This window comes from Penicillium brevicompactum, assembly GCF_028827555.1.
Source record: "Penicillium brevicompactum strain IBT 35665 chromosome Unknown utg000006l_segment0_segment0, whole genome shotgun sequence".
In the NCBI taxonomy this organism is placed as follows: domain Eukaryota; kingdom Fungi; phylum Ascomycota; class Eurotiomycetes; order Eurotiales; family Aspergillaceae; genus Penicillium; species Penicillium brevicompactum.
The window spans coordinates 381,251-404,524 of record NW_026623209.1 but is presented as its reverse complement, the minus strand read 5'-3'; the positions used below and the strand labels follow the sequence as shown (position 1 = coordinate 404,524).

The 23,274-nt window shown below is 49.8% G+C and overlaps 11 protein-coding genes across 11 annotated transcripts; 2 read left to right on the top strand and 9 right to left on the bottom strand.

Moving 5' to 3' along the window:
• Positions 1 to 944: 944 nt before the first annotated feature.
• N7506_008326 (F1F0 ATP synthase subunit d) lies at positions 945 to 1,718 on the bottom strand (the record flags this gene model as incomplete). The annotated part of the gene is made up of 4 exons (XM_056957619.1): positions 945 to 1,013; positions 1,081 to 1,167; positions 1,232 to 1,627; positions 1,710 to 1,718. 4 exons carry the CDS (start codon positions 1,716 to 1,718, stop codon positions 984 to 986), a joined length of 522 nt encoding a protein of 173 aa, XP_056807009.1. The 3' UTR covers positions 945 to 983.
• A 386-nt stretch (positions 1,719 to 2,104) lies between these two features.
• Positions 2,105 to 2,936, bottom strand: N7506_008325 (nascent polypeptide-associated complex subunit alpha; the record flags this gene model as incomplete). Its single annotated transcript, XM_056957618.1, has 3 exons — positions 2,105 to 2,432; positions 2,496 to 2,554; positions 2,712 to 2,936. 3 exons carry the CDS (start codon positions 2,934 to 2,936, stop codon positions 2,105 to 2,107), a joined length of 612 nt encoding a protein of 203 aa, XP_056807008.1.
• A 702-nt stretch (positions 2,937 to 3,638) lies between these two features.
• On the bottom strand, positions 3,639 to 4,298 carry N7506_008324 (60S ribosomal protein eL14; the record flags this gene model as incomplete). The annotated part of the gene is made up of 3 exons (XM_056957617.1): positions 3,639 to 3,695; positions 3,809 to 4,072; positions 4,173 to 4,298. The coding sequence occupies 3 exons, from the start codon at positions 4,296 to 4,298 to the stop codon at positions 3,639 to 3,641; spliced, it is 447 nt and encodes a 148-aa protein (XP_056807007.1).
• Positions 4,299 to 5,447: 1,149 nt separating this feature from the next.
• On the bottom strand, positions 5,448 to 6,624 carry N7506_008323 (protein transporter YIF1; the record flags this gene model as incomplete). The annotated part of the gene is made up of 3 exons (XM_056957616.1): positions 5,448 to 5,651; positions 5,713 to 6,276; positions 6,328 to 6,624. 3 exons carry the CDS (start codon positions 6,622 to 6,624, stop codon positions 5,448 to 5,450), a joined length of 1,065 nt encoding a protein of 354 aa, XP_056807006.1.
• A 246-nt stretch (positions 6,625 to 6,870) lies between these two features.
• Positions 6,871 to 8,873, top strand: N7506_008322 (signal recognition particle receptor subunit alpha; the record flags this gene model as incomplete). Its single annotated transcript, XM_056957615.1, has 2 exons — positions 6,871 to 7,095; positions 7,155 to 8,873. 2 exons carry the CDS (start codon positions 6,871 to 6,873, stop codon positions 8,871 to 8,873), a joined length of 1,944 nt encoding a protein of 647 aa, XP_056807005.1.
• A 665-nt stretch (positions 8,874 to 9,538) lies between these two features.
• Positions 9,539 to 11,297, bottom strand: N7506_008321 (MFS transporter; the record flags this gene model as incomplete). Its single annotated transcript, XM_056957614.1, has 2 exons — positions 9,539 to 9,832; positions 9,885 to 11,297. The coding sequence occupies 2 exons, from the start codon at positions 11,295 to 11,297 to the stop codon at positions 9,539 to 9,541; spliced, it is 1,707 nt and encodes a 568-aa protein (XP_056807004.1).
• Positions 11,298 to 13,130: 1,833 nt separating this feature from the next.
• N7506_008320 (Zn(II)2Cys6 transcription factor) lies at positions 13,131 to 14,994 on the bottom strand (the record flags this gene model as incomplete). Its single annotated transcript, XM_056957613.1, has 3 exons — positions 13,131 to 13,601; positions 13,652 to 14,102; positions 14,171 to 14,994. The coding sequence occupies 3 exons, from the start codon at positions 14,992 to 14,994 to the stop codon at positions 13,131 to 13,133; spliced, it is 1,746 nt and encodes a 581-aa protein (XP_056807003.1).
• Positions 14,995 to 15,539: 545 nt separating this feature from the next.
• N7506_008319 (glycoside hydrolase family 13 protein) lies at positions 15,540 to 17,412 on the bottom strand (the record flags this gene model as incomplete). The annotated part of the gene is made up of 3 exons (XM_056957612.1): positions 15,540 to 16,795; positions 16,859 to 17,279; positions 17,335 to 17,412. The coding sequence occupies 3 exons, from the start codon at positions 17,410 to 17,412 to the stop codon at positions 15,540 to 15,542; spliced, it is 1,755 nt and encodes a 584-aa protein (XP_056807002.1).
• A 549-nt stretch (positions 17,413 to 17,961) lies between these two features.
• Positions 17,962 to 19,563, top strand: N7506_008318 (putative MFS maltose permease; the record flags this gene model as incomplete). The annotated part of the gene is made up of 1 exon (XM_056957611.1): positions 17,962 to 19,563. The coding sequence occupies one exon, from the start codon at positions 17,962 to 17,964 to the stop codon at positions 19,561 to 19,563; it is 1,602 nt and encodes a 533-aa protein (XP_056807001.1).
• A 1,129-nt stretch (positions 19,564 to 20,692) lies between these two features.
• Positions 20,693 to 21,205, bottom strand: N7506_008317 (uncharacterized protein; the record flags this gene model as incomplete). The annotated part of the gene is made up of 1 exon (XM_056957610.1): positions 20,693 to 21,205. One exon carries the CDS (start codon positions 21,203 to 21,205, stop codon positions 20,693 to 20,695), a length of 513 nt encoding a protein of 170 aa, XP_056807000.1.
• A 1,158-nt stretch (positions 21,206 to 22,363) lies between these two features.
• On the bottom strand, positions 22,364 to 22,939 carry N7506_008316 (uncharacterized protein; the record flags this gene model as incomplete). Its single annotated transcript, XM_056957609.1, has 1 exon — positions 22,364 to 22,939. The coding sequence occupies one exon, from the start codon at positions 22,937 to 22,939 to the stop codon at positions 22,364 to 22,366; it is 576 nt and encodes a 191-aa protein (XP_056806999.1).
• Between the last annotated feature and the right edge of the window lie 335 nt (positions 22,940 to 23,274).

The following is a 23,274-nucleotide window of genomic DNA, read 5'->3' as shown; positions in this document are numbered from 1 at the left end:
TTGCAGCGCCTGACGCAGCAGACTCGTCTCCAGGCTCCAATAAACTGAAGGTACTGGCAAAACAGCGTTCCATTGCTGAGGGAGGGGGAGGGGAAGTGGGTAACTCGAGGTTAGCTGCGTGGCTTGGCATGGCATGTTGGAGCTCCGTGGGCATCGTATCGTCTTCCAATGTTCTACGTGGCTTGATCTTGGTGCGTTGTCTCTCATGCATATTAATGGATCTCTCGCCACTTGATGAATTAGTGTCAATTCACAAAGTACGATTTTTGAGGAACCTTGTTCCCCGGACCCGGTCCACAATATATCCCATCGTCCACGGGTGTCTGGGGCGCTGACTCACGATCAAGAGGGATTTCGCTTGCAGGTCGTCAAGAATTTCAAAACAAAACACTGGAGGTAGCGGATAAACACGCAAAAATTCTATACAAAAGATACATCTTGGAACAATCGGCCTAGTGGAGGGCTATGGGTAGATGTCGCCTGAGCATGGGGCATGTACGAACTAGGACTGGATAAATCCGTAGCTTCGTTGTTTGAGGATCAGTGGAGCTGAGCATCACACAATCTAACGTGGAAGAGCTTGGAAAATAGAGGTAATGGTTGATAGCTGGGAGGTCCATCGCAAATCTCCGTTCGTGCAGTAACCTACAGAGGAAACCACCAACCACTCCGAGGAGCTTGACTGATAGGTCAAGTCCCGTCAACCCCGGAGGAAATGCTCAAAAAAAGAAGACGCTTGGGTTTACATTGAAACAATGATATCGGAATATGGCCTACCAACTACAAGGAACCTTAGAAGCAGATTGGTGAACGCAGAAACGACAATGTATGGTTTCTATACACATCCCAGCCCCGCCACACTATCGGAGGTATCTGATCATACACTGGCTGAACAGCCATATTCTTGGCTCCAAAATTCATGATCACGTAGTGTGATAGAGCGAGGGATAACAAGGCGGATTTGAGGCCACAAGTGTCCACGCTTAAACAGCGGACAGATCGCCGAAGCGCTCCTGGAAAGAGACAAAACATGAGTATCGAGAGGGTGGAAATATACCAGGCGGAACGGTCTGCACATACCTTGTAGCCAGGGGGCATCCACTTGCCCTTGGAGACGAGGGAGGCGGTCTTCTCGTCGATCTCGGGCTGGGCGGAGGCAACCTCGTCCTAAAAACGCATTCATGTAAGTAAACAATCGCACCCTCATTTCCCCGTGCAATGATATACGTACGACAGTGAGATCCTCGAAGGGACGGGCAGTCTCGATGTTCTCGAGGGTCTTCTGCAAGTTCTGCAGCTCGGCCTCGACCTTGCCCTTGGTAGCCTCGGCGTTCTGGACAGCCTGGGACTCGAAGGCATCGATGGCCTTCAGCTGGCGGCTGACATCGTAGGAAGCGGGCTTGAAGGTCTTGAAGTGGTTCTCGATCTCGTCGACGATGGCCTTGTTCTTCAGGATACCGCGGTAGTGGCTGAAGTCAACGGTCTGGGGCTGCTCGGCCAGGACGGTGACCTTGCGGCGAGCCTCGTCGTTGCGCTTCTTGAAGGATTGGAGGGAAGTAGCGGTTTGACCGCGGAGGCCGAGCGAGCTCGAGACCTTGGCCCAGTCGATCTTGGTAGCGGCGCTGCGCTGTTTTCGGGTAAGGGGGTTAGCGGGTGGTTTCCGAGTAGACAGGGTGTTTTCCAATGCGAGGAAAAACAAGAGAACATACAGCAGCCATTGTGACGGGTATGATAGAGGTTGGGGGTGGGGAGGAGAGAGGGGAGTTCGATGTACAGGGAGGTGCCGGACGAGGAGCGACCCGGAAGGTTTGGATTGTTCGGGTCACGTGATGTTCATTCCGAAATCCACCGTTGGCATCTTGATATTGGAGAGGTATACAGTGCAGCACTTCTGTTATCAATTATTTTGCTGAATTAAAGCTAATCGTTACTAGTCAAGCTTTATCTCTCGTCTTTTCTTTCTTTTTTTTTGGCGTAAAAGGATAATTGAGTCAATTGTGGGTTCAACTGCTTTTGTGCTTAATTGTGTACACTATGAGCTATTACCAGACGTATGCCTCTCATAACCCAAGTCTCTGAACCTTATCGGTGAACCAATCACTCATTATATGCTGAGAGCCATGATGGAGTTGACGATATCGTTGTCGTTCTCCCGGAGAGCCTTGACGGCCTTCTTGCGGGAGACGGTTGCTTGTGCCATGACGAGCTCGATATCCTTGGACTCAAGGCCAGACTCGTCAACCTCCTCACCATCATCCTCCTCCTCCTCTTCCTTCTTATCCTCCTCAGGGGCCTTGCCCTTTCCGAGGATCTCCTCCTCGGAGTGGTTGTGGCCGGCGTGGTCACCGGCAGCCTCGGAGGCAGCGAGCTGCTGGGCAGCGGAGGCCTGGGCCTGGGAGTTCAGGTCCTCAATCTTGGCCTCACCGAAGATGCTGCGACAAGTTTAGTAAAGGTTTCGCCATTGAAGCTAAATTGTATTCCTGGGTTTCACATACATCCAGCAGTTGGAGTTGGGGGAACGGTAGACCTCGGGCTGGTTGACAACGAAGAGAACCTTTAAGCTAGAAGTTAGCATTGTCGTTCACAAAATTCCAAATACATCCGACAATCGCCCCCGTTCGCGATCCCGAAGGTATGAATCTGAGATCTGACCATCACATTCGGGCGGGCGGGGTAGAGATTGCCGTGTCGGTCGCATCGCTAACACGTACGTTCTTGGGGCGGCGGAGAGTGACACGGGTGATGCCAGGGACGAGCTTCAGGCCGAGCTTGCCAATGGCCTTGCGGGCCTTCTTCTCACCACGGGAGTGGACAGCGACGGAGGCACCGGCGGGGATGTTGGGCTCATCGCCAGCCTCGGAGCCAGACTCAGAAGAGCTGTCGACGTTCTTAGCGACGTCGTCATCGTGGATTTCTTCAACGCGGGGGTCAGCCATTTTTGCGGTATTGGGATGCCTAAAAGAGGTAAGAAAGTGAATTAGTTGGTTGGTTCGCTATGCCGTCAGGGCTTGAGCGGGCAGCAAAGATTCGGATAAACCCCCACAAAATCACACAACGCCCAAAAAACGGCGGAAATTGATGTCGAAAATGCGAGGATTCGACGAATTCGACATTCCTACGTACCTGAGAGATGAATATCAAGCTGTGGTGGATGGGGATGGATTTTGTTGAGGTCGAAGGTGCGTAGCTGTGCGCAATCCGACCCGAAAATCATTAGGCGAGATCCCCCGGAGCCACACATTGCCCTATCTGGGCATCTAACTACATCACCTATGTAGGAGTCTACTATATTTCTAGCTGATTTGACGCTAGTTATCTTATAGATTCTAGACTCTAGAATCAAAGCGTTTTGGTTTGGTCAGAAATAATACAGCATTATTTACGCATCTGCTCATTCTATTCATTTTTGGTTAGAGCCAGATTTATCCCCGTAGGAACATAAAAAAAATGATGTCCATAGCCCCGGACGGGGGGAGAAAACCAATGACAAAAGGCCCCTTTGCCGGGATATCAAGGATTTTGAATCATTTTTGCTGTTGATTGATAATGCATACAGCGAATTTTGCCAGAGTTATTCCAGCAATGGAAACCCTTCCAGGACACCTCCTTCAACCCATGCACCGAAACCTCATAATCATCTATGCCTTGGTGGCAGCGCGAACCTTGGCGAAAGACTTCTGGACCTCGTAGCGAGCCTGGAGGATGTGTTAGTTATGTGATATTTCCCCATATCTCCCCGGCTTAGACGTGAGTCTGGGCGCATGTACGTGCCCAGACCTTCCGTCTCTTCCGGTTTCCCAAAACGTACCTGCTTGCGGAGGCGCAGAACCTTGAAGCGCTCGAAGTCGGAGAGGTTCTTGCGGCGCTCAGAGCGGTCGGTGCGCTGAGCGAAAGAGCTCTTGGCCCACTTGCCGTCGATCTCGTTCTTAGCCCAGAGCTTCTTGACGGGGCCAGTACCGGCAGCACGGGGAAGCTGGGGGATGGTGAAGTGGGTGAGGGTGGCGGCGGAGAGGGGGAGGACGTGACGGGGCACAATCTTCTTCTCCTCGGTGGAGGGACCGTCGACGAGGACCTGCAAAAAAAATCGCTTGTCAATACATATTGTCCCCGACTCTCAAATCTCCGAATTTCCGATTCATTCATTCGCGATTCCGGGGGGCGATTCCACATACACGGCGGTGGTCCACGATCTCGACGATAGCGGCGAGCTTGCCTTCGAAGGGACCGCTGCGGATCAGCACCACACGGCCAACCTCAACCAGCTTCCAGGAAGCGACCTTGACATCGATATCGGCCATGGCGAAATTCTGGGACAAAAATTCAGCGTCGCGTTTTCGATTGGGATGATGAGAGCACACTCACGGTCGACTTGGGGTATGGAGTCGAAAGGGGTTGTCGAAAGAGTTCAATTGTCGAGAGTTAATCTTGAAATTCGGATGTGCCCACAACTCGCACCGATTCTCGCTTAACGGGCCACTCGCAGTTCTAGGGCTCTGCTGACCTAATCACCCGCAACAACCTTTCTCCGGTCCCGTGCTTTTATCTCGTTTTTTTTCGCCGACAGCTTCTTGTTGATCTCTTCAAGCTCTAAAGCTTGACAGCTTCGACTTTAATGATGAGTCTTGTTTCGTTTTGCTTCAAGTTCTTGCACTTCACAGCATTTTACTAAGGTATGCTCAATTCCGTCACTCTCCCACACCATCCTCATATGATGCGGTAATTTGCGATTGACCTGGTGTCTGTGAGGCCCTCGCCGGGGCTCTCTATACAGCGCTGGCGTGTGATATTCAATTTCTTACATATTCTGATATGGATTGTTATCTTCATTTCATGCTTCCAATGCTTTCCGTGACATTGCGCTGACTTTTGTCAAGATCTAGGACAATCTGACTTGGGCTTCATCCCCTCAACACAACCTTCACAGCCTTTGCATCCACAAATGGTACGTTCACACATGGTCGTCTGGAAACTCCCCGTCCGATGATTAAAAACCTTATCACGCCTAGATAGTAATTGAGCTTCGGTTATGATATTACCATAACTACCAAGATCTCTGAGGACATTACTTTGCAATTCATTGCTTGACATGATTGGTTATGACTATTCGCTAACCTTTCAAAAGAATATAGGAGTTCATTATGGCATCATCGGCTTCAGATAGTTTCAATGGAATATCTTTTACACATTTTCAATCTACATTTCCGTAACAACCAGTAGTACAAGTAACAAGCAAGCTTCACTTCACTTAGAGTCTACAACACCTAGGCCGCGAGAAAAGTGATAAAGTGGTTACAAATGCAAATATTTTGATTACAATAAGTCGTGCTATATCGTTACTTCGGCCATGATGCCCAGAGTTGGGACAATCCATTCGCTTTCACCGATGCATACCTTCCTTCCAAGCTAGCCTGTATCACCCAGTATCCTCCACTTTCCGCATGCTTATATTATGATGAGGCAGAAGCTGCAGATGCCGAGGATGGTCCCTCGCGACTCAGAACCCACATGAAGATGAACTGAACGACGTAAGAGTAGACGAACAAGAACTGGGTGCGGCGGTTGCGCTGCGATCGAGCCACGGGGCGCATCGAGCCAGCATGCATGGCGGAGTCAGCCGAATCAGGCAGCAACACATATTTCAGGGAACGGAGCTATCGTCTAGTTAGTACTCGTGGGGCATCAGAAGGGCAACCATAGCGGTGTGATACATACCAAAAAGAAGGCGTTTGCCATGAAGGTATACGCAAAGACTGTCCAGCCAACCCAGCCGCCGGTTCCCTGGCCAGGGTTCAAGATCTCAGCCGCCACCATGGTGACGATGATTCCTACGAACTTGTAGCCTGAATAAGCCACCAGGTCGAGCAGCTGTGAGTCATTGTTGATGCTCAGAATGTAGGTTGCCAGCTTGAGACAGAGGATCTCAAAGAGAATCACCGCGATGGCTGTGGTGGTGATCGACCCCAAAAGTTCAGGGTGGAAGTTACCCCGGAATCCAGCCAGGAGCACCGACAACAGGATATATGTGACCAAAGCCATGACGGGGATATACATGTCGGGGGAGTTGAGGTCATCGCGCGGAGGGAGGAACATGGACGAGTAGTTTTGTTGGATGATTTGACCGTCCGGTCCGGTCGAGGATGATGCCATCCGGGCTTGCTGTCGAGACCATGGCTTGTGTCGCCAGGGGAAAAGGACGAGCAGTAGCTTGTTCATAACGTAGGAGTTGGAGACGTTGAAATAGTGCTTGAGTGCAGGTATAGAGACATAGCGATTGAACTGAACGGCGTATAAGCATGAGTGATATATCAAATATTAACGATTCCATACATTGGATTCCATGTACTCCTGTCCAGCGGCCATTGCAGTTTTGCCAACCTGGAAGCCCATCTGCGCCGTGGGTTCGTTCATGAACCCGCCGAATCCGGGCCCAGGCGCGTAAGATCCACTACCACCCTGGGCAGGTGATGGCTGATATGGGTTCCCGCCATAGCCAGCGCTTGGTGGCTGTTGAGGAACTGGTGGTGGAGGTGAGCGCATCATCGGGACTGTCGAGACATGTTGCGGGACGGGGTGGTGAAGGGGCGGCGATTGCGCAGGCGGCGGAGCGAACGAGCCGCGATACATGATTGACCTAAATGAAAGAAATGTGATCGGTGAATTTGGGTGGCGAACAAGTGAGCGCGTGACAAGGTAGAAGCGTGGATAGGAAGAGAGAGCGGAGGGCAACTGTTTATACGTGGCTGAAGATCCAATCCGCTTCCGAGCTCCAACCTCGCCCCGTTCCGCCACCAAATCCCACGTCCTTGCCCTGCTCCCACATAAATACGTTCACAGAGATTCTGATTTGTTCTTGGTGTGAACACATTCAATATGCTGGAAGCTTTCGAGATTTTGACCACCTCCGGTGTGGTGCTTTGGTCCAAATCCTACGCCCCAGTAGGCGCACATGTCATCAACGGCCTGATCAACGACGTCTTCATTGAGGAGAAGGTTGTGCCTCAAAATACCACAACGGGAGGAGTGTCGCCAGCATTTAAGAAGGAGAAGTACACGCTGAAGTGGAAGAGAGTGAAGGAATTCGATTTGATCTTCGTGGTGCGTCTGTCGCATGCACATGCGCATGGGTTCGGGGAACTAACTCTGAGTTTATACAGGCCGTCTACCAATCGCTTCTCCACCTCGGCTGGATCGACAAGCTTCTTGAAAACATTTCGACTATCTTCATAGACCTCTACAAAGAGCAGGTGAAGGGAAACCGCGCGCGAATCCAGACCTACCGCTTCGACCCATACTTTGACCAGCAAGTCCGAGAACTAGAAGACGATACTGGTTTCGTAGAGGAGCATGTGCCAGAGGCAAACGAGAAGAAAGACTCGCTTGTATCATCGGATAATGGAGGTCCCCCTCCCCCGCCAGTTCCTGGCCTGGTGAAAGCGCAGCCTAGAGCTGCGCAAGCCGGGGCGACCTCTGACGAGGGTACGCCACCAGCAACACCAGATATTTCTAGAACTTCTACTCCCCAAGGTCACCTTCTTACCGCCAAGGCTGGGCCTGGAGGCCGTGTCTCTCGCCGGGCCCGCAAGGCTGCGAACGCGAGCCCTCACGCATCATCTGGCGATGAGAATACCAGGAAAGGGAAGCCCGCGAAGAGCACCGCGAAGAAGATGCGCAAGTGGGATGCAAGCGGAATGGCAGATGAGGATGACGGGGAGGTTCTCGATTACTCTGCCCCCGCGGATGAGGGAGAGGCTGTTGCTCCGACAGTGGAAGCCGTCTCCGCAGATGATTGGGGTCGCCGGACAGGCAAGGGCCAGTTCGTGTTGAAAGAGCTGGGCGAGGAAGTCCAGTCTATTTTGGAACAAGCAGATGCAGAGAAGTCCAAGGACACCGCTTCATCAGGTGTCGTTGGCTCTGGGTTCAATGCAATTGGCGGCTTCTTCCGCAACATCGTTGGTGGAAAGGTTCTGACAGAGGCTGATCTCGAAAAGCCGTTGAAGGCAATGGAAGAACATCTGTTGAAGAAGAACGTGGCGCGCGAAGCTGCTGTGCGTCTCTGCGAGGGTGTGCAGCGTGAGATGGTCGGCAAGAAGACCGGCAACTTCCAGAGCACTGATGCCGCCCTTCGAGTGGCAATGGAATCCTCGTTGCGGAAGATCCTGACACCGACTTCTTCGCTGGACCTACTGCGCGAGATCAACGCCGTGGTTGCTCCTACCACCAAATCACAGGCTCCTCGGCCTTACGTGATGTCCATCGTTGGTGTCAACGGCGTTGGAAAGTCAACTAATCTGAGCAAGATCTGTTACTTCCTGCTGCAAAATAAGTACCGAGTTCTTATTGCAGCATGTGATACGTTCCGTTCTGGAGCCGTGGAGCAACTCCGCGTGCACGCAGACCGACTGAAGGAACTGAGCTCGCGCGAGAATGCAGGCGATGTCGAAATCTACCAAAAGGGATACGGCAAGGACGCGGCGAACGTCGCTAAGGATGCCGTGGACTTTGCAGCAGCCAACAAGTTCGACGTTGTTCTGATCGACACGGCTGGCCGCCGACACAACGACCAGCGACTGATGTCTTCGCTTGAAAAGTTCGCTAAATTTGCCAACCCGGACAAAATCTTCATGGTCGGTGAGGCGCTTGTTGGCACAGACAGTGTGATGCAAGCGCGCAACTTCAATCAAGCCTTTGGTCAAGGTCGGAACCTGGATGGGTTCATTATCAGCAAGTGCGATACCGTTGGCGACATGGTTGGAACTTTGGTTAGCATGGTCCACGCAACTGGTATCCCTATTGTCTTCCTGGGTGTTGGGCAACACTATGGAGACCTGCGCGGGCTCAGTGTCCCCTGGGCTGTTAGTTTGCTGATGAAGTAAGATTATTGTGTATATTGTTAGATAGCTCCAGGACTCTGGCTCGATCTTCTCGAGGTTTCGCTTATATCATTTTTTCCCCTGATCCTTGCAATGCGTTCCTGGATTGAGTTCCCTCCGTGCGGAATCTCTCTCGATAATACATCCATGGATTTACCTCCAGGGCTATGTGTCTTTGCTACTAGTGGATGTCCATCATCGCCTGTCCAGGTGGACGCTGAACTCGCCCAGGGTTTGATTCTAGGGTCTATGTAGTCACGCAAGGGCAATAGTGTCTATGGAGTGCGCTTGAATCGGTGTTACGAACCCTCCATGGCTTTCTTTTCTTTCTTTCTTTCTTTCTTACCAGGATTCCCAGGTTCGAGACCAGACTCCAGTACCAGCGTCCAAAATTCGAATCGAGTTTGGGCATGAACAGCGAACAGTCTGGAGGGGTTGAAACGCGCGAAATCTTACAGAAAATGACCACCCCAATGCTCAGGTGGCCATTGTATCAAGAACTGGGGTTGAATATAGAACACGCGCTTTGGCTCAACACGGTATGCAATAGTCAAAAAACATGTATCACACGGGCTAATTTATATTTCACATGCAGAAAGGCTGAAAAGCAGCAAGAACTCATCATATCATCATATCGGCATTTTTTTGAATGTCTTTATGGACACAGATCAAACACCGTTCGGCTCATCCTCGTCCGACTTGTCTCCGTCATCACTATCTTCGCCCCAGCCCTCTGCCTCGAGGGACCGGCCGCGAATTCCAAAGCTCATGATGAACCCGATGAAGGATACAGCTCCGAAAACGCCGAAGGCCAAAGCCTCTCCCTTGGGCTGAATCTTAGCGGTGAGCGAGAACAGACCCCCGGAGAGGAATGGACCCACGGCACGTCCCGCTGCGGAGAGGGTCTGTGCAAGGCCATTGAGGGCACCTAGGACGGCATGGTTTGGTGCAGAGTTCGTAACCTGGATGCAATGATTAGTTTTTTATCTACGGGAGCACACTGATGCCACTTACCAAGAGCAAAGCGCTGGTCAAACCACCCACAGAGGCAATGGTCTTGACCAGTAACACAAAGCAAAGTTCGACAGCCATGAGGGCCGATTTCCCGGTCAGGTTGTCGGTCGATCTGCTCTTGTAACCAATGAAGGGCATCAAGACAAACGAGACCACAAAGCCAAAGAGGCCAGCACGGTACGACCATCGGTTGCCCATCTTGTCACGCAGGCGATTGAAGATGCAAATCTGGAAAATTATGGTCACAATGCCAGCAAAGCCTTGGGAAAGGCCGATCTCGGAGGGAGTAAGTGACCGTCCAGCTGGAGGCTTGGCTTGCGCAAAGATGGGGAACAAGGAGTTGAAGGAAACATTGCAAAAAGCAAAGATCAAGTAAGTCAGGAGCAGCAACACTGTATCGCGATTGAAGATTTCATCCCAGCTTAGGTCCTCGTGGTGACCAAGCAAACTTGACACTTCGGATGCAGAATCCAGGTCACTGTCGTGGTCCTCCGCCTCTGAGGCATGGCGGCTGTGCGGATATGGCACTGATTGGGGGGTCGTCACATAGGTAGGGTGACGCGAGTCCCCGGTAAATTGCCACAGCCATGTAAATAGGCTGCGTACTTTCCGACCGATCTTAGGTAGGCTTTCAGCGTCTTCCAGGCTCTCCTCCAAGAAAAATGCGGTCAAGGTGAAGTCCACCATCAGGACAACGGCTGACAGGAGGTTCGGTGCAAGGTATGGGTATGGGTTCTTGTTTCCCGTGAAAGGGTTCGTCTCCATAATCAGAAGTCCACCCAGGAGAGGACCTGTAATACCTCCAATGCCATACAGCACCGGTAGATAGGTGAAGGCCTGGGACTGGTTGCTCCTATCGGTGATCTCTCCGAGGCAGGTGGAGACCAGACCCTGATTGCCATTGACAACACCCATCAAAGCTTGCACCAAAATTGCTTGTCCGAGTGTCTTGCAAAACCCGAATGCGACGAAACACATCGCAGTTAAGATTGTGCCTAGCAGGATGACTGGCTTGCGACCCACCCGATCTGATAACCAGCCCCAGAAATAGTTCGTCGCAAATTGTGCCAAAGCGAATGCTGAGGCAATGGTCCCCACGTAAACACCAACTTGTGTCGGTTCCACCTCGGGAAATGTAGAAGCCATGTCGGGGAGGTATGGACTGATGGAATTCAGAGCCGTCTGTTCTGCCAGCGCAATCATAGCCAACACTGCCATCTGCCTTTTTGGCAGCGGAGATGACGTCCCAGGTGGTTCGGCGGGTTCATGGTGGGGATCGTGAGAGCCATCTGCAGAGGACTCGGACTGGCCCGAGTTTGGTCGACCACGCGACTTAGGCGGCGGGGTATCGAAGGTCTGGTAGTGTTGCGTAGAGGAGCGGCGATTGAGCGATGCCGGAGCTGGGCCCGTCATTCTGGCAACACACCGGTGGATTTCAGACCGAAAGGTGAGTTCTCAATGACCATGCGACTGGAGGTTTTGCCGAGGGTCCTGAGGCGTAGTGTCGTGTGAGAGCTTGGGGGCAGCCGCAACAAGCGCCGTATGAGTATAACTCTGCCCGGTTATTGATCCTCTAGTTCAAGCAGCTTTTCGAGAAGCTGTTTTAGAGACAGAAAAGTGATGAGATGGAAGAGTTGCACTGAGAAAAGACCGCAATCGGGAAAGCAGGGAAAGCAGATGATGTAAGCGGGTCTGGGGTTCGGTGCTGAGTCAATTGTTCTAGCCAGCGACAGTGGCGCAATTATTCATGCATAACTTGGTGATGTGAGTACTAATTTGTATGCATAGCCTACTCTTATTGGTTTGATCATATCCCCTGCAGGTGTTGATCTTGTGTTAATCACATTGTGCCACTGCTGGAGGCTGGGAGATGGGGCCAAGGAACCAAAATGCCAAAGCGTGCATGTACCTGTCAACATTTGATAACCCTCAATCTCACACTGCATACCTAGGTATTTTTATTCTGTTCAATATTGATATTTAGGAAGAAACTTGAACCAATTGGCTGAATCCAGGACTAGTTGCGGAAGATTTCATATGGTCATCAATCAATCCAAATCTCACCAGGCACAGTGATATTCAATATGACGTCAGGGGCTGAGTTTCACATACAACCTTAGTTCACTCAACCAAAGGATCCTTTTCCAGTGCCTGAAATTTCGATTTGGTACTCCGTATCATGTATGGAATTACATATCGGTGTCAGCAGAATGTATATTCATGGAAATGGTAAAATGGTAGGGGAAATCTTTCATGAGCCCATTTGCGCATTCCGACCGCGGGAGGTCGCTCAAAGTATATAGTCCCAGTGATCAACCTTAACTCAATCTACTCCGTATACGGCATCCATCTTATCACCACTGGGGCAGATAATTCAGCCAGATCCATGGAAGTCACCGAGATTAAAACAGTGATGGTCTTGGAGCCTACCAGAAATCGAAAATTGTGAAGTTGAGTTGAAACGAAAAGTTGATCGTGGCCTCAAATCTCTCTCTGCTCATCAATCCAAATAGTGCTGATGATCTTCATCAACCAGCCAAGTGGCCGAGCAGTAACTCAGCCATCTCATCTTCCTTGGTCTAGTGGTGATGATTTCCGCTTGTCATTAACACCGATAAGCGCGGGAGACCGGGGTTCGATTCCCCGAGGGAGAGATTTCTTTTTTGCACTGTTTTTAATTGCAACAGATTTGATTTTTGGATTTTCGCACAGATAGAGCCCCGGGGATTAACGAGAGCGATTTTGGAAGGATTTTGAGAGTGTTGACCTTGGGATACCGCCATGCGTAAAGACCATAAGCCATGACTTGCTATGAATGCGGTCGGTCGTAAAGGAGGTCAGAGGCCCGGAGATAATGTGGTTGTTTGAGATATGTGCGTTATGTGCCGAGGGAGACAACCAAACGAAAGACTTGCCATTACAAAGCAACGAACATCACAGGCGCTAGAGGGCAGAGTTGGTAGCAGTCGCAGAAAAGAGAAAAGGTTCGTAGTCTTTCCATTCCGTACACCTCGAGTTTCTGGATACCTGGAAACCCGGACCACAGTTTTGTCATTACGAGACACCTGATCCAGAGGATTAAACGAATGAATGGGCCAAATCACAGAAATATGCGGGTTAGGTCAAGGTAAAAATTTCTTTGCCGAGCAAGAGTGCTAATCCTATGCGAACTCCGAGACGTGGGAACCAGACCAGCTGGGTTCATCCTGTATGGACACAAAAATTAAAGCGACGCAAACTCAAATGTCAAGAGACCTGATCCGAATATCGAAGAAAAGCTTCATCTATTTCCGGTGTCTTGTCACCGATGCGACTCATATCCGCATAGTTGAAATTGTTATCGATCCAATTCCTGGAAACCGACTCAGGAGTTAAACCAGCCGAGGATGAGTTTATCTCATTCTCGGCGACAGGAATCTTTGAGGTGTGACCCGATTGAGAAGGATCTTCCGGAATAGAGCTGGCGAACGGTGATTGTCGTTGGAGGTTGAGATGTAGCGTAATCGGTTCCACCATCGAAGAGAGGGTTTGATGTACTTTGGTAAGTAGGAGCGGAAGATATCTTCGACGGCCCCCGGGAAGATCATGGATGAGAGTACATAAATGTTTGAGGTAATCCTGTGGACCAAGCTTGAAACCCGAGGAGCGCAGTCCAGCCACCGAGAGACATGCCATGACATCAATCAACGTGCATGCCACTTCAAATAATTTCTCTATCTGGGTTTTGTCAATTATACGGACAATCCAAAGGAAGCAGAATGGCTTACGAGTCCGATACCGTGGGTCTCCATGCTTTGCTTTGATAATTTCCATGTTGCGAGACACAGATCTTCAGCAATCTGTAGTGGGTAGCGAAAATCCATACATTCATGAGTAGGGCTTGTTGATAAAAAGCCAGCAGTGGTTGAGAGCTGCCATATCATGATACGCAGCCATTGTTGAGATACACGCAGGTCAGCCATTATTATGTCGGGTAGATCCAGATTCGAAGGAACTGCACTTTGAATGCGCTCTTGGAGTTGACTTAACGACTCAATTGAGTATGCTGAAGTTGTCCCATTCCATTGACTAAGGAAGGTCTCATCAAACGGACGATACAGATTGACCAGACAAAGAAATCCGGCATGAGATTTGTCCGAGCAAAGATCTTCTTCCAATTGAGGGCTGTCGGAGTTCACCTGGAGGGTGATTGGTCTATGTCGTCGAATAGCATGTGCTCTATCACAAATTTAGCAAAAAAGCCGACAAAGAAAGAAGCAAAGAAAGTGAATGAGTCTTCACCATACCTTTCTGAGATTACCAACAACCAAAACAATCTTGCTTCTGAAGAAGGGTCATCTTCACCCGTTGGTACCGAGGGTGTTTGACTATCCAGTGCACTGGCTGTGTAAAGAGTTGTGGCCTCGCGAAGAAAGTAATAAGCATGCCGCTGATTTCCAAGCCCAATATGACATCCGTAGAGCAGGAAGGCGATGATGATGCTCTGACGGACAGGGTCCATGACCGGATCAATGTGTTTTCGAGCCTCGGTAGCCTCAGCAATCAAAGAGGTCCGCAATTCCTCTATGGAAAGATGATGAGAGTACCCAGGGTACTCATACTCAACATGAAATCCAGTCTGGGTGACTACAAACGCACAGAATGCCGCCACCAAGCAATAAGCATGGGCACATGTGCCAGCGAGATCTGCCTGCTTCCGAAAACTGTCAGGTTGCAAGATCGGCACCGTTCCTCGCATGCGGGAGAAGAAATAATCCGAGCAGGAGTTGACAAGATCATAACCAAGAAGCCCTGGAGTTCTCAGAAAATGACATCTTCCTGCCGCCTGTGGTGAGTGAGGTGTCGTACCCACGAGCCCCTCAAGACCGAGAACCCTGGGAGGCGGGGAAAGGTTGCGAATGTCATGATCCAGACTCTGCTCTATATCTTTTGATCGGAGCTCATTGAGGATATTGGCTGTTCGACCCTGTCGACCTTTTCTCTGTCGTTGCAGTGAGGTACGGCAGACCAAGCCGGCAGACCGACACTGCTTACAAGGATGTGGGAAGATGCATTTGACTTTACGCCGGCGACAGGCATCACATGCTTGCACCTTGACTGGAGATGACATGAGATCTAGAGACCCAGAAAAGAATATCTGGCCAAGGATAAGCGGATTACAAAAATCCGGGGGTGCGGAGGGAAATCGGAGAGAAGCCGGGGAAAGAGGCTCCGATGTGTTGGCCTGGTTGCTCAGGCTTCAGCACCCCCAATCAAAACCTCCGACTTTGCCGAAGTGGCTATAACATTCGATCAGGAAGCTGGCAAATAATTGTAATAAATGCTTTTGGCTTTGAACTTGGATATTAATAAAAGGGCTGAGTTATACGGGCAGAATAACCTATCTAGTAGCAAGATGCCACCTCAAGGTCGGATCCAAGCACGGATGCCAATGTTGAAGTTACCGAAGTTACCGAAGTCATCAGTACAGCTGTGCGTAGGGCCAAAGTTCAATCTGAGGTGTTGAGTCAATTTTATTTTTGGGAACTATGCTGTTTTACAAAGGATTCCAAGCTGATTTTATTAAATTAGTATGTAAAGGGCATTAGGAGACTACAACGATATGATTTATTGATGCGAGAAACATTCTACCGCAATGTGATTTGGTCTTCAATTTCAGATATAAACACGTCCTTCAAAGGGCTTCAAGGTATCATGAGATGGGAAATCATAGTTTCCCACTAGTAACTTCATCCCCGTAGTCTTACTCGCCTGTGTGAATGGTTGCGACTTGTCCGTGAAGTTTAGAACAACCAATGCCTGTGTATCACCTCTTGACTTTACAAAACAGAAGGTTTCCTGGTTTTCATAGTCAAGAACCTCAAATGCACCATGGATAAACAGCTCTCGATGCTCTTTCCTCAGACGAAGGACATCTTTCCAAAAGGACAATACACTTGAGGCATCATCCTCTTGCCTCTTCACATTGATTTCGCTATAGAGATCATGAGCCCGCATCCATGGTTTTCCGGTAGTGAATCCGGCGTGAGCGGAGTCATTCCATTGCATCGGCAACCTGGAATGATCGCGGGCCAATGTGCGAAGACCATTCATGATGAGATCTTTGCGCGTCGTGTCAGCACCACTTGCACTCTGTCTCTCTGCTTCACGGTAATATCCGAGTCCCTCAATATCTTTGTACTCCTCGATAGGCCATTCGCGAGGGGCGTTGATCATGCCGATCTCTTGCCCCTGGTAGATAAATAGAGTGCCAGTCATGGTCACCATCATCAGGGCTAGCATTTTGGCCGAGATCTCGCGATATTCAGGAGCATCCGATGCAAAGCGAGAAACAGAACGTCCATTATCGTGGTTCTCGCAAAACGCAGTAGTCCAACCATCGGTCCCTTCGATGAAGGTCTGCCACTTCTCCACAATGGACTTCATCTTTGTCAACTTCCACGGAGTCAAGATGTATTTCTCCTCCAGACTGGGCCCCATGCCAATGTGTCCAATATCTAAATGGAACACCATGCTCAGCTCTTTAGCTGACGCACCCACGTACTCGAGAACGTTCTTTGGATCCGGAGTGTTGGCCAGCTCGCCCACCGTCATGACATCTCCGTAAGGTGCAAATGACTCGTCGTACATGTCACGCAGAAATTCGTGGATTCGGGGCCCGTTGCACCACATGCCAATGGCAGGTTGGATATAACTCTTTGGATCTGTGATGGGGGCATCTGGGAAGTCGGTATGCTTGCTGTATTTGTTGACCGTGTCGACTCGGAAACCATCAACACCTTTGTCCAGCCAGAATCGAACGGCACTGTTGTATATGGCTTCACGGGTGGCTTTGTTGTCCCAATTGAGATCAGGTTGCTCCTTGGCGTAGAGGTGTAGGTAATATTCTTCTGTTTTTTCGTCCCAGGTCCCTAATAAAGATCTTTGTCAGGTCACAGAAACACGCATGAAAGACAGAAAGTATCGCGACTTACATGTGCTTCCGGCAAAGTAACCCCGGTAGTTGCTCGGAGGCATCCTGTTTCCAGCATCATCATATCGGGGCGGACGCCAGAAGTACCAATCGCGCTTGTCGTTGTATTTGCTACTCCGGCTTTCCTGAAACCAGGCATGTTGATCACTGGAGTGGTTGACGACTAGATCCAGGATGACTTTCATGCCCCGAGAATGGCACGCTTCCACGAGGTTCTCCACGTCTTGCACAGTTCCATAAGCTGGCAGCACGTTTTCATAGTCCGAAACATCGTACCCCATGTCGTGCATGGGGGAGTCATACATCGGGGACAGCCACACGACATCAACGCCTAATGATTGTAGGTAGGGCACTTTTTCGACCACACCAGGGATGTCACCCCAGCCATCGCCGTTGGAGTCATAGAAGGAAGCTGGATAAACCTTGAAAGTAAAGATGTCAGTCCAAGTATGAGAAAAGTCGGGTGGTCCTACTCACCTGATAGACAGTGGCTTCTTTCCACCAGTTGTTTGTCCCTGTCGGGACTGAATTATCCTGAATTGCGTGTGGCGACATCGCTTGACGATTCTTGCTTTCTTACTCCCATTTTCCTTGCTAACATCTTTATACTTTATAACAGACGGGCTCAACTCGGGCGGGATAGCTGCGGGGACATAGTTCAAAGCACCCTGCATGTCCGCCAAGCCTCCGACGGAACACACTCTGCCCGACTAGCCACCGACTTGCCGCCGAGACGGTCCTTTCCGATGCCGTGATTCGCTAGAACGAGACCCCCACACTTCGCTTCCCCAGTATTCTCCAAATTTTCGGGTCCAAGTGACAGGCCATGTGCATTTTCCCCGGATCAACAGTGCGGGTGGTCTGAACTATGTTTTCGCTTTGCTACTGCTGCTTTGGTATAAATCGCATGAATTTCCAGGATGTGTTGGGGGTTTCATAATGCCTGTATTCCTACTGGGGGTTGCTGAAGTGAACTCTGTTTTGATCAAGCTTTTACCTATAATCGTCTTTTGTTGAAGGAAACCTCTCTTCCGCGAGACTTCAAAGCCCAGATCCAGATCCAGATCCAGCTTGTCCTCTGAGACTTGCAATCTGAGCTCACCAATGGTGTCAACCGACGACGCTGTGAAAATGGACGGCAGAGTCTCCCCCGTTCTGGTTCATGGCCAACATGCTGCCAGAAAAGAGCAGTCGATGACCCTCTGGCAAGCACTGCGATTATATCCGAAAGCTGTTGGCTGGTCCGTCCTTCTATCATCTACCTTAATCATGGAAGGCTACGATCTCGCCCTGCTCAGCTCGATGTATGCTTCTCCTGCCTTCAACCAGAAATTTGGCGAACATACAGCTTCGGGTAAATGGGCCGTTCCCGCATCCTGGCAATCCGGTCTCTCCAATGGTGCGCGCTGTGGTGAAGTCATCGGACTTCTGATCAATGGCTTGGTTTCGGAACGCTTGGGCTATCGCCGCACAATGATTTGTGCATTAGCCATGATAACAGCGGTCATTTTTGTTTTCTTCTTTGCTGTCAATGTCCAAATGCTGTTGGCCGCCGAGATACTCGCTGGTATACCATGGGGCATCTTCCAAACTTTACCAGCAGCTTATGCCTCTGAGGTTTGCCCAGTTGTCTTGCGGCCTTACCTGACAACTTTCATCAACATGTGTTGGGTGTTTGGGCAATTCATAGCTGTTGGTGTCAATCGTGGATCGATATCCCGTGGCGATCAATGGGCCTGGCGCATTCCATTCGGTGTCCAATGGGTGTTCCCAATTCCTATCATGATCGGTTGCCTTTTCGCACCGGAATCGCCTTGGTGGCATGTACGCCAAGGTAATGTGCAAGGAGCTCGACGGGCGCTTCAACGCTTGACATCGTCCAATGTCCCTGATTTCGATCCCGACGAGACTATCGCCATGATACAACACACGAATGAGCTAGAAAAATCACTCTCCAGTGGAACAACTTATTGGGATTGCTTCAAAGGAACCAACCTCCGCCGCACTGAAGTGGTTTGCGTTGTCTGGCTAGTCCAGACGTTATGTGGCCAAAATTTGATGGGATATTTTGCCTACTTTTGCGTCCAGGCTGGTCTCCCCACTGTTGAATCCTTCAATATGTCTCTTGGACAATATGGACTTGGTGTCATAGGTACGATTGGATCGTGGTTCTTAATGAGCTACGCTGGTCGCAGAACCATCCATGTCTCCGGCCTGGCCATTCTCTTCATCCTCCTCGTGATCACAGGGTCTTTGTCGTTTGCACCGGAAGAGAACAACGCGGCAAAGTGGGCAATTGGTGTGATGCTCATCATCTTCACCTTCTTCTATGATATCAGTGTCGGTCCTGTAACCTACTCACTGGTTTCTGAACTTTCCTCAACCCGCCTCAAGGCAAAGACAATTGTACTTGCCCGAAGTCTGTACAACATCAGCAATATTGTCGTGAACGTTCTCACAAACTATCAACTGAACTCGACAGCTTGGAACTGGGGTGCACGATGCGCATATTTCTGGGCTGGCACATGCTTGATGTCTCTCGTGTGGGCCTTTTTCCGTCTTCCTGAGCCAAAGGGTCGTACATACGAGGAATTGGATATCCTCTTTGAACGTGGGATTTCGGCGCGGAAATTTGCAAGCACAAGTGTAGATCCATATGCAGGAGAGCCCACGGAGATTCACGAGGCACACGTTGACAAAGATTGATGCGCCGTTCAATGAAGAGGCTTTTGATTATAGCAGAAATAATTGACAACTAATGCATATGTCATTACGTTTACAAACACTTCCATAGTTCTCATAGGCTCTGTTAGAGAATTGAGGGTCAGGGGATGATACTCGGCAAATACACGAGAAAGAGAAAATAAACTATCGCGCTATCGATAGACCTTGAAGCCAAGCCCATAGTTTGTCATATCCACTCAATCGGACCCCTGATTGATCGACCAACTTATCCCAACAGCCAGGAGAAAGCGGGCTGCGCTGAGGCGAGACACATGCTAGAAAAATCCGCGTAAAGACCGTAGAAGTATGATAGTCGCTTCACTCTTGCTTGGATCAGCAGGTCTGCCCGCTAGAGTACAGCAGGATCTATCAATCCCTCCCGGCAAGATTGCCTACAGCGGACTCATTAGTATCTGAATACCTAGAAATCTAGTTGTAATTTGACATGTTCAGAAGTATGAAGCGGAAGAATATTTGTGCGTTCAATAGCCTGACTGGAACGACGTTAACTCTTCTGATTCTGGGTCCATCCGGATTCGATGGAATCCTTGTCGGATATCTAGTTTCATGAAGTAACGCGCTTTCGCCACTCGCTGTATGAGTTCGTTGATTAATGGCAGCCGGTAGATGTCTTTCTTTGTCTCATGTTGTCTGCCGCCTGGCTTCTTTGCCATTAGGATGGGTGAAGGAAAGGAGCCGTGCTCGGAACGATAAAATCTTTGTTCAAGATGTCGGTAATGTAGCCTTTTTTCGAATTCCAGGTTTCCTCCTGACATCTCGTACAGCGGACCGTATCCCGGCTTGTAGTCGTCAACCAGCTCAAGATATGATCTACGCCCGGTCGATATGGCGTTGGATCGTCATATTTTTCTTGGGGAAGACGTCGACAAAGTTATGATACTCCCTGGGGATGGCTGCTCAAACCATGTCCAATTCTGCGGCTTTTCCTTTCTTCTCCCTCATCCCGTCGATAACATGCTGGATCTCATCAATCGACGCGATGAAGTCTTCCGTACCATCATTCTTCGCTGTTCTGTCGGATCCAGCTCGCTCGCAATGCTTGAAAACGGCAAAATTGAAAGGGCCAACTCAGCACTAGGCCCTGCCGTAGCTAGCGCGAGGCTTCGGTTTCAGCCATGTCGAGGTCACTCTCAGTAATCTCCTCCAGAATATCATCTTCAGTTGCTGGCTCTGGTTGTCTCTTGTTCAACTCCCACCAGATTTGAGCTTGTTTGCACCAACAAAAATGGCGCAAGAGGCCCTCACTTGAGTGAACTTTACCACAAGCCTCCTCCCCTCGGAGCCGTTGCTCGTCATTGGCCCAGTTGCTCTGGGAAAGGGCCATGTAGCATCCCAAACAGTAATACCCATGCTCGACTCTTTCAAATTGCTTGTTGTAAAACGGGAGCGCACAGGCCCCCATACAGTTGACTGCTCTCTCCCAGTTGTAACGCGAATGACTGTTTGTTAGGCCCTCTGGCATCGGAATTGACTTTCCACAAGCCAAAGCTGCCTCCTGAACGGATATGATTGACAGAGGGCGGGCTTGAACATGTCCTGTGATCCAGTATTGCCCAGGAAGAGATTTGAACGACCTGAGCGTGGTGGACTCCGCTCTGGTCATGTCGAACCTTCTTCTAGCCCACGAGAGACAGCGCACTTGAGTCTCCGGGCGTTCATGAAGGCACCTGAAACAGCATCGCTTCTAGATTAAAAGAGCGATATGACCTCCAAATTCTCCACAGAAGCTGCACTCTTTGGTGCACAATATGTCATAAACATCGAGGAGAGATTTCTCAGTGGCAATTCCAGTCCGCAACAATGCACGATAAAGGTTCGTTCCCAGATAGACAATAGGCTGATAGTGGAGGAGACCGCTGACCATCTCCCTTGCTCCGAGGTTGACTTGTCGAAACTTAAACACGGAGGCAATGTCGAGATGTGACAGTATTTCATGCACGATCTCGATAGGTAAGCGGCCGATAGAGCCCAGTCCAGTATTTTGACTTCGCTCAAAGCATGATGTCAAGGACATGAGAATGTGGAAATGCTCATTAGCTGGAAACCAGATTACAGACATCATATTGGGGTCATTTGACCCGATTGTTTGGAGGATTTCATCAGACTGTTCCGCATCAAAATAGTACTTCGTGTCAGAGCGGTTGGTTTCTCTTTCTGAAGTAGTCAGCCCCGGAAGATCCATGGTGGTTGAGGCACTCTCAACCAATAGGTTTGATCTTTGCTGTTCACGGAGAGGCTGGACGACGACGCGCCGTCTGGTTGATGAGGGTGACTTGGAAAATAAAGCAAAGTAAAGCAAGTAGAGCCATAGGTATCAAAATTAATTGACTAACCTTGGAAGCCTTTTGATTTCTTAGTACATATAATGCTGGGTAAGTTGAAGCTACTCACATTGTAACAGAGTCAGGTAATGATTATACAACATAGTAAGTCAATCTTGGAATACTATATCTCTAAAGGGTTTAGAGATGTATGTGATCACGGTATAGCCCACTGTCCAGGTATTGTAACTGGTGAAGTTTATAATAAGAGCCCAAAAACGAAAGATTATATTTACGAAGAAGGAAGTAAGAAGCAGGAAGAGCTTCTGCTTCTTATACCAGCGCTATGTAGCACGATTTAACAAAGAATCAAGTGACAAACAATCAATATTACCAACTGTCATCAAGGTATCAATCTTCCAGCAAAATACCAATGATGGTAAGGACCTAAGAGATCGAAACGACCTCATCTCAGTTTCCATATCTCGAGTCAGGTTGAACTATCTTTGCACCCACGATAGGCAGCGTATCTGCGTTTCCGGACGTGAATGGAGGCATTCGAAGCAGCATCGCTTCCAGATGAAAATGGAGACGTTCCTCCCAAAATTGGAGCAGAAGCTGCATTCCTTGGTGCACAGAATGTCATAGAAGCTTGATAGAGTTACTCGACTGGCGAGTCCAGTTTGTAGCACTGCGCGACAGAGGTTTATTCCATGGGAGACCACGGCCTGATACCCAGGGAGAGAGTTCACCATCTCCCTCGCTCGGAGATTGGTCTGCCGCAGTTTGATCAGAGAAGAGATGTCAAGGTGCAACAGTGTCTGATGCACGAGCTCGACCGGCAGTCGGTCAAGTGAGCCCAGTCCCACGTTTGGGAGAGCTCGATTGGAGCCCATCAACAAGAGCGGGAGAACACCCATATGCTCGTTGGGCAAATAGTCAATCACATGCACCCGGAAGCCGTGATAGACTCCAATCTTTTGAGCAACTGCGTCTGCTTGTTGCTCATTGAGCCTAACCTCCGAGTCCGAATGGTTGGTTTCCATCTCGGGGATGGTCAATGCCGGGGAGTCCATAGCGACCTAGGCTCCCTGACTGGAGTTATCGAGCTCTTTCCGGTGGCCGGAATTGATTTGGGTCGGGTGGGAGTGGATAGCGGAGGTATTGATAAGGGCGCTTCTTCTGTGACGTGTGATGATGCCGCCAAAAGAAGCGGATGTAAATGAGGGGGTTGATAATGAAAGACAGATGAGAGTGGAGTGGCGATGAGAACGGGAAAATGAAGTATGAGATCGAAAGGGAATCAAGAGCCCCGGTGTGCAGGGAAGGGAGAAAACAAATGGCAAGACATTTCAGAAGATGTTTTATTGCGTCTATTGATATCTCAGTGCGGAATACTAGGTAAAAGCCA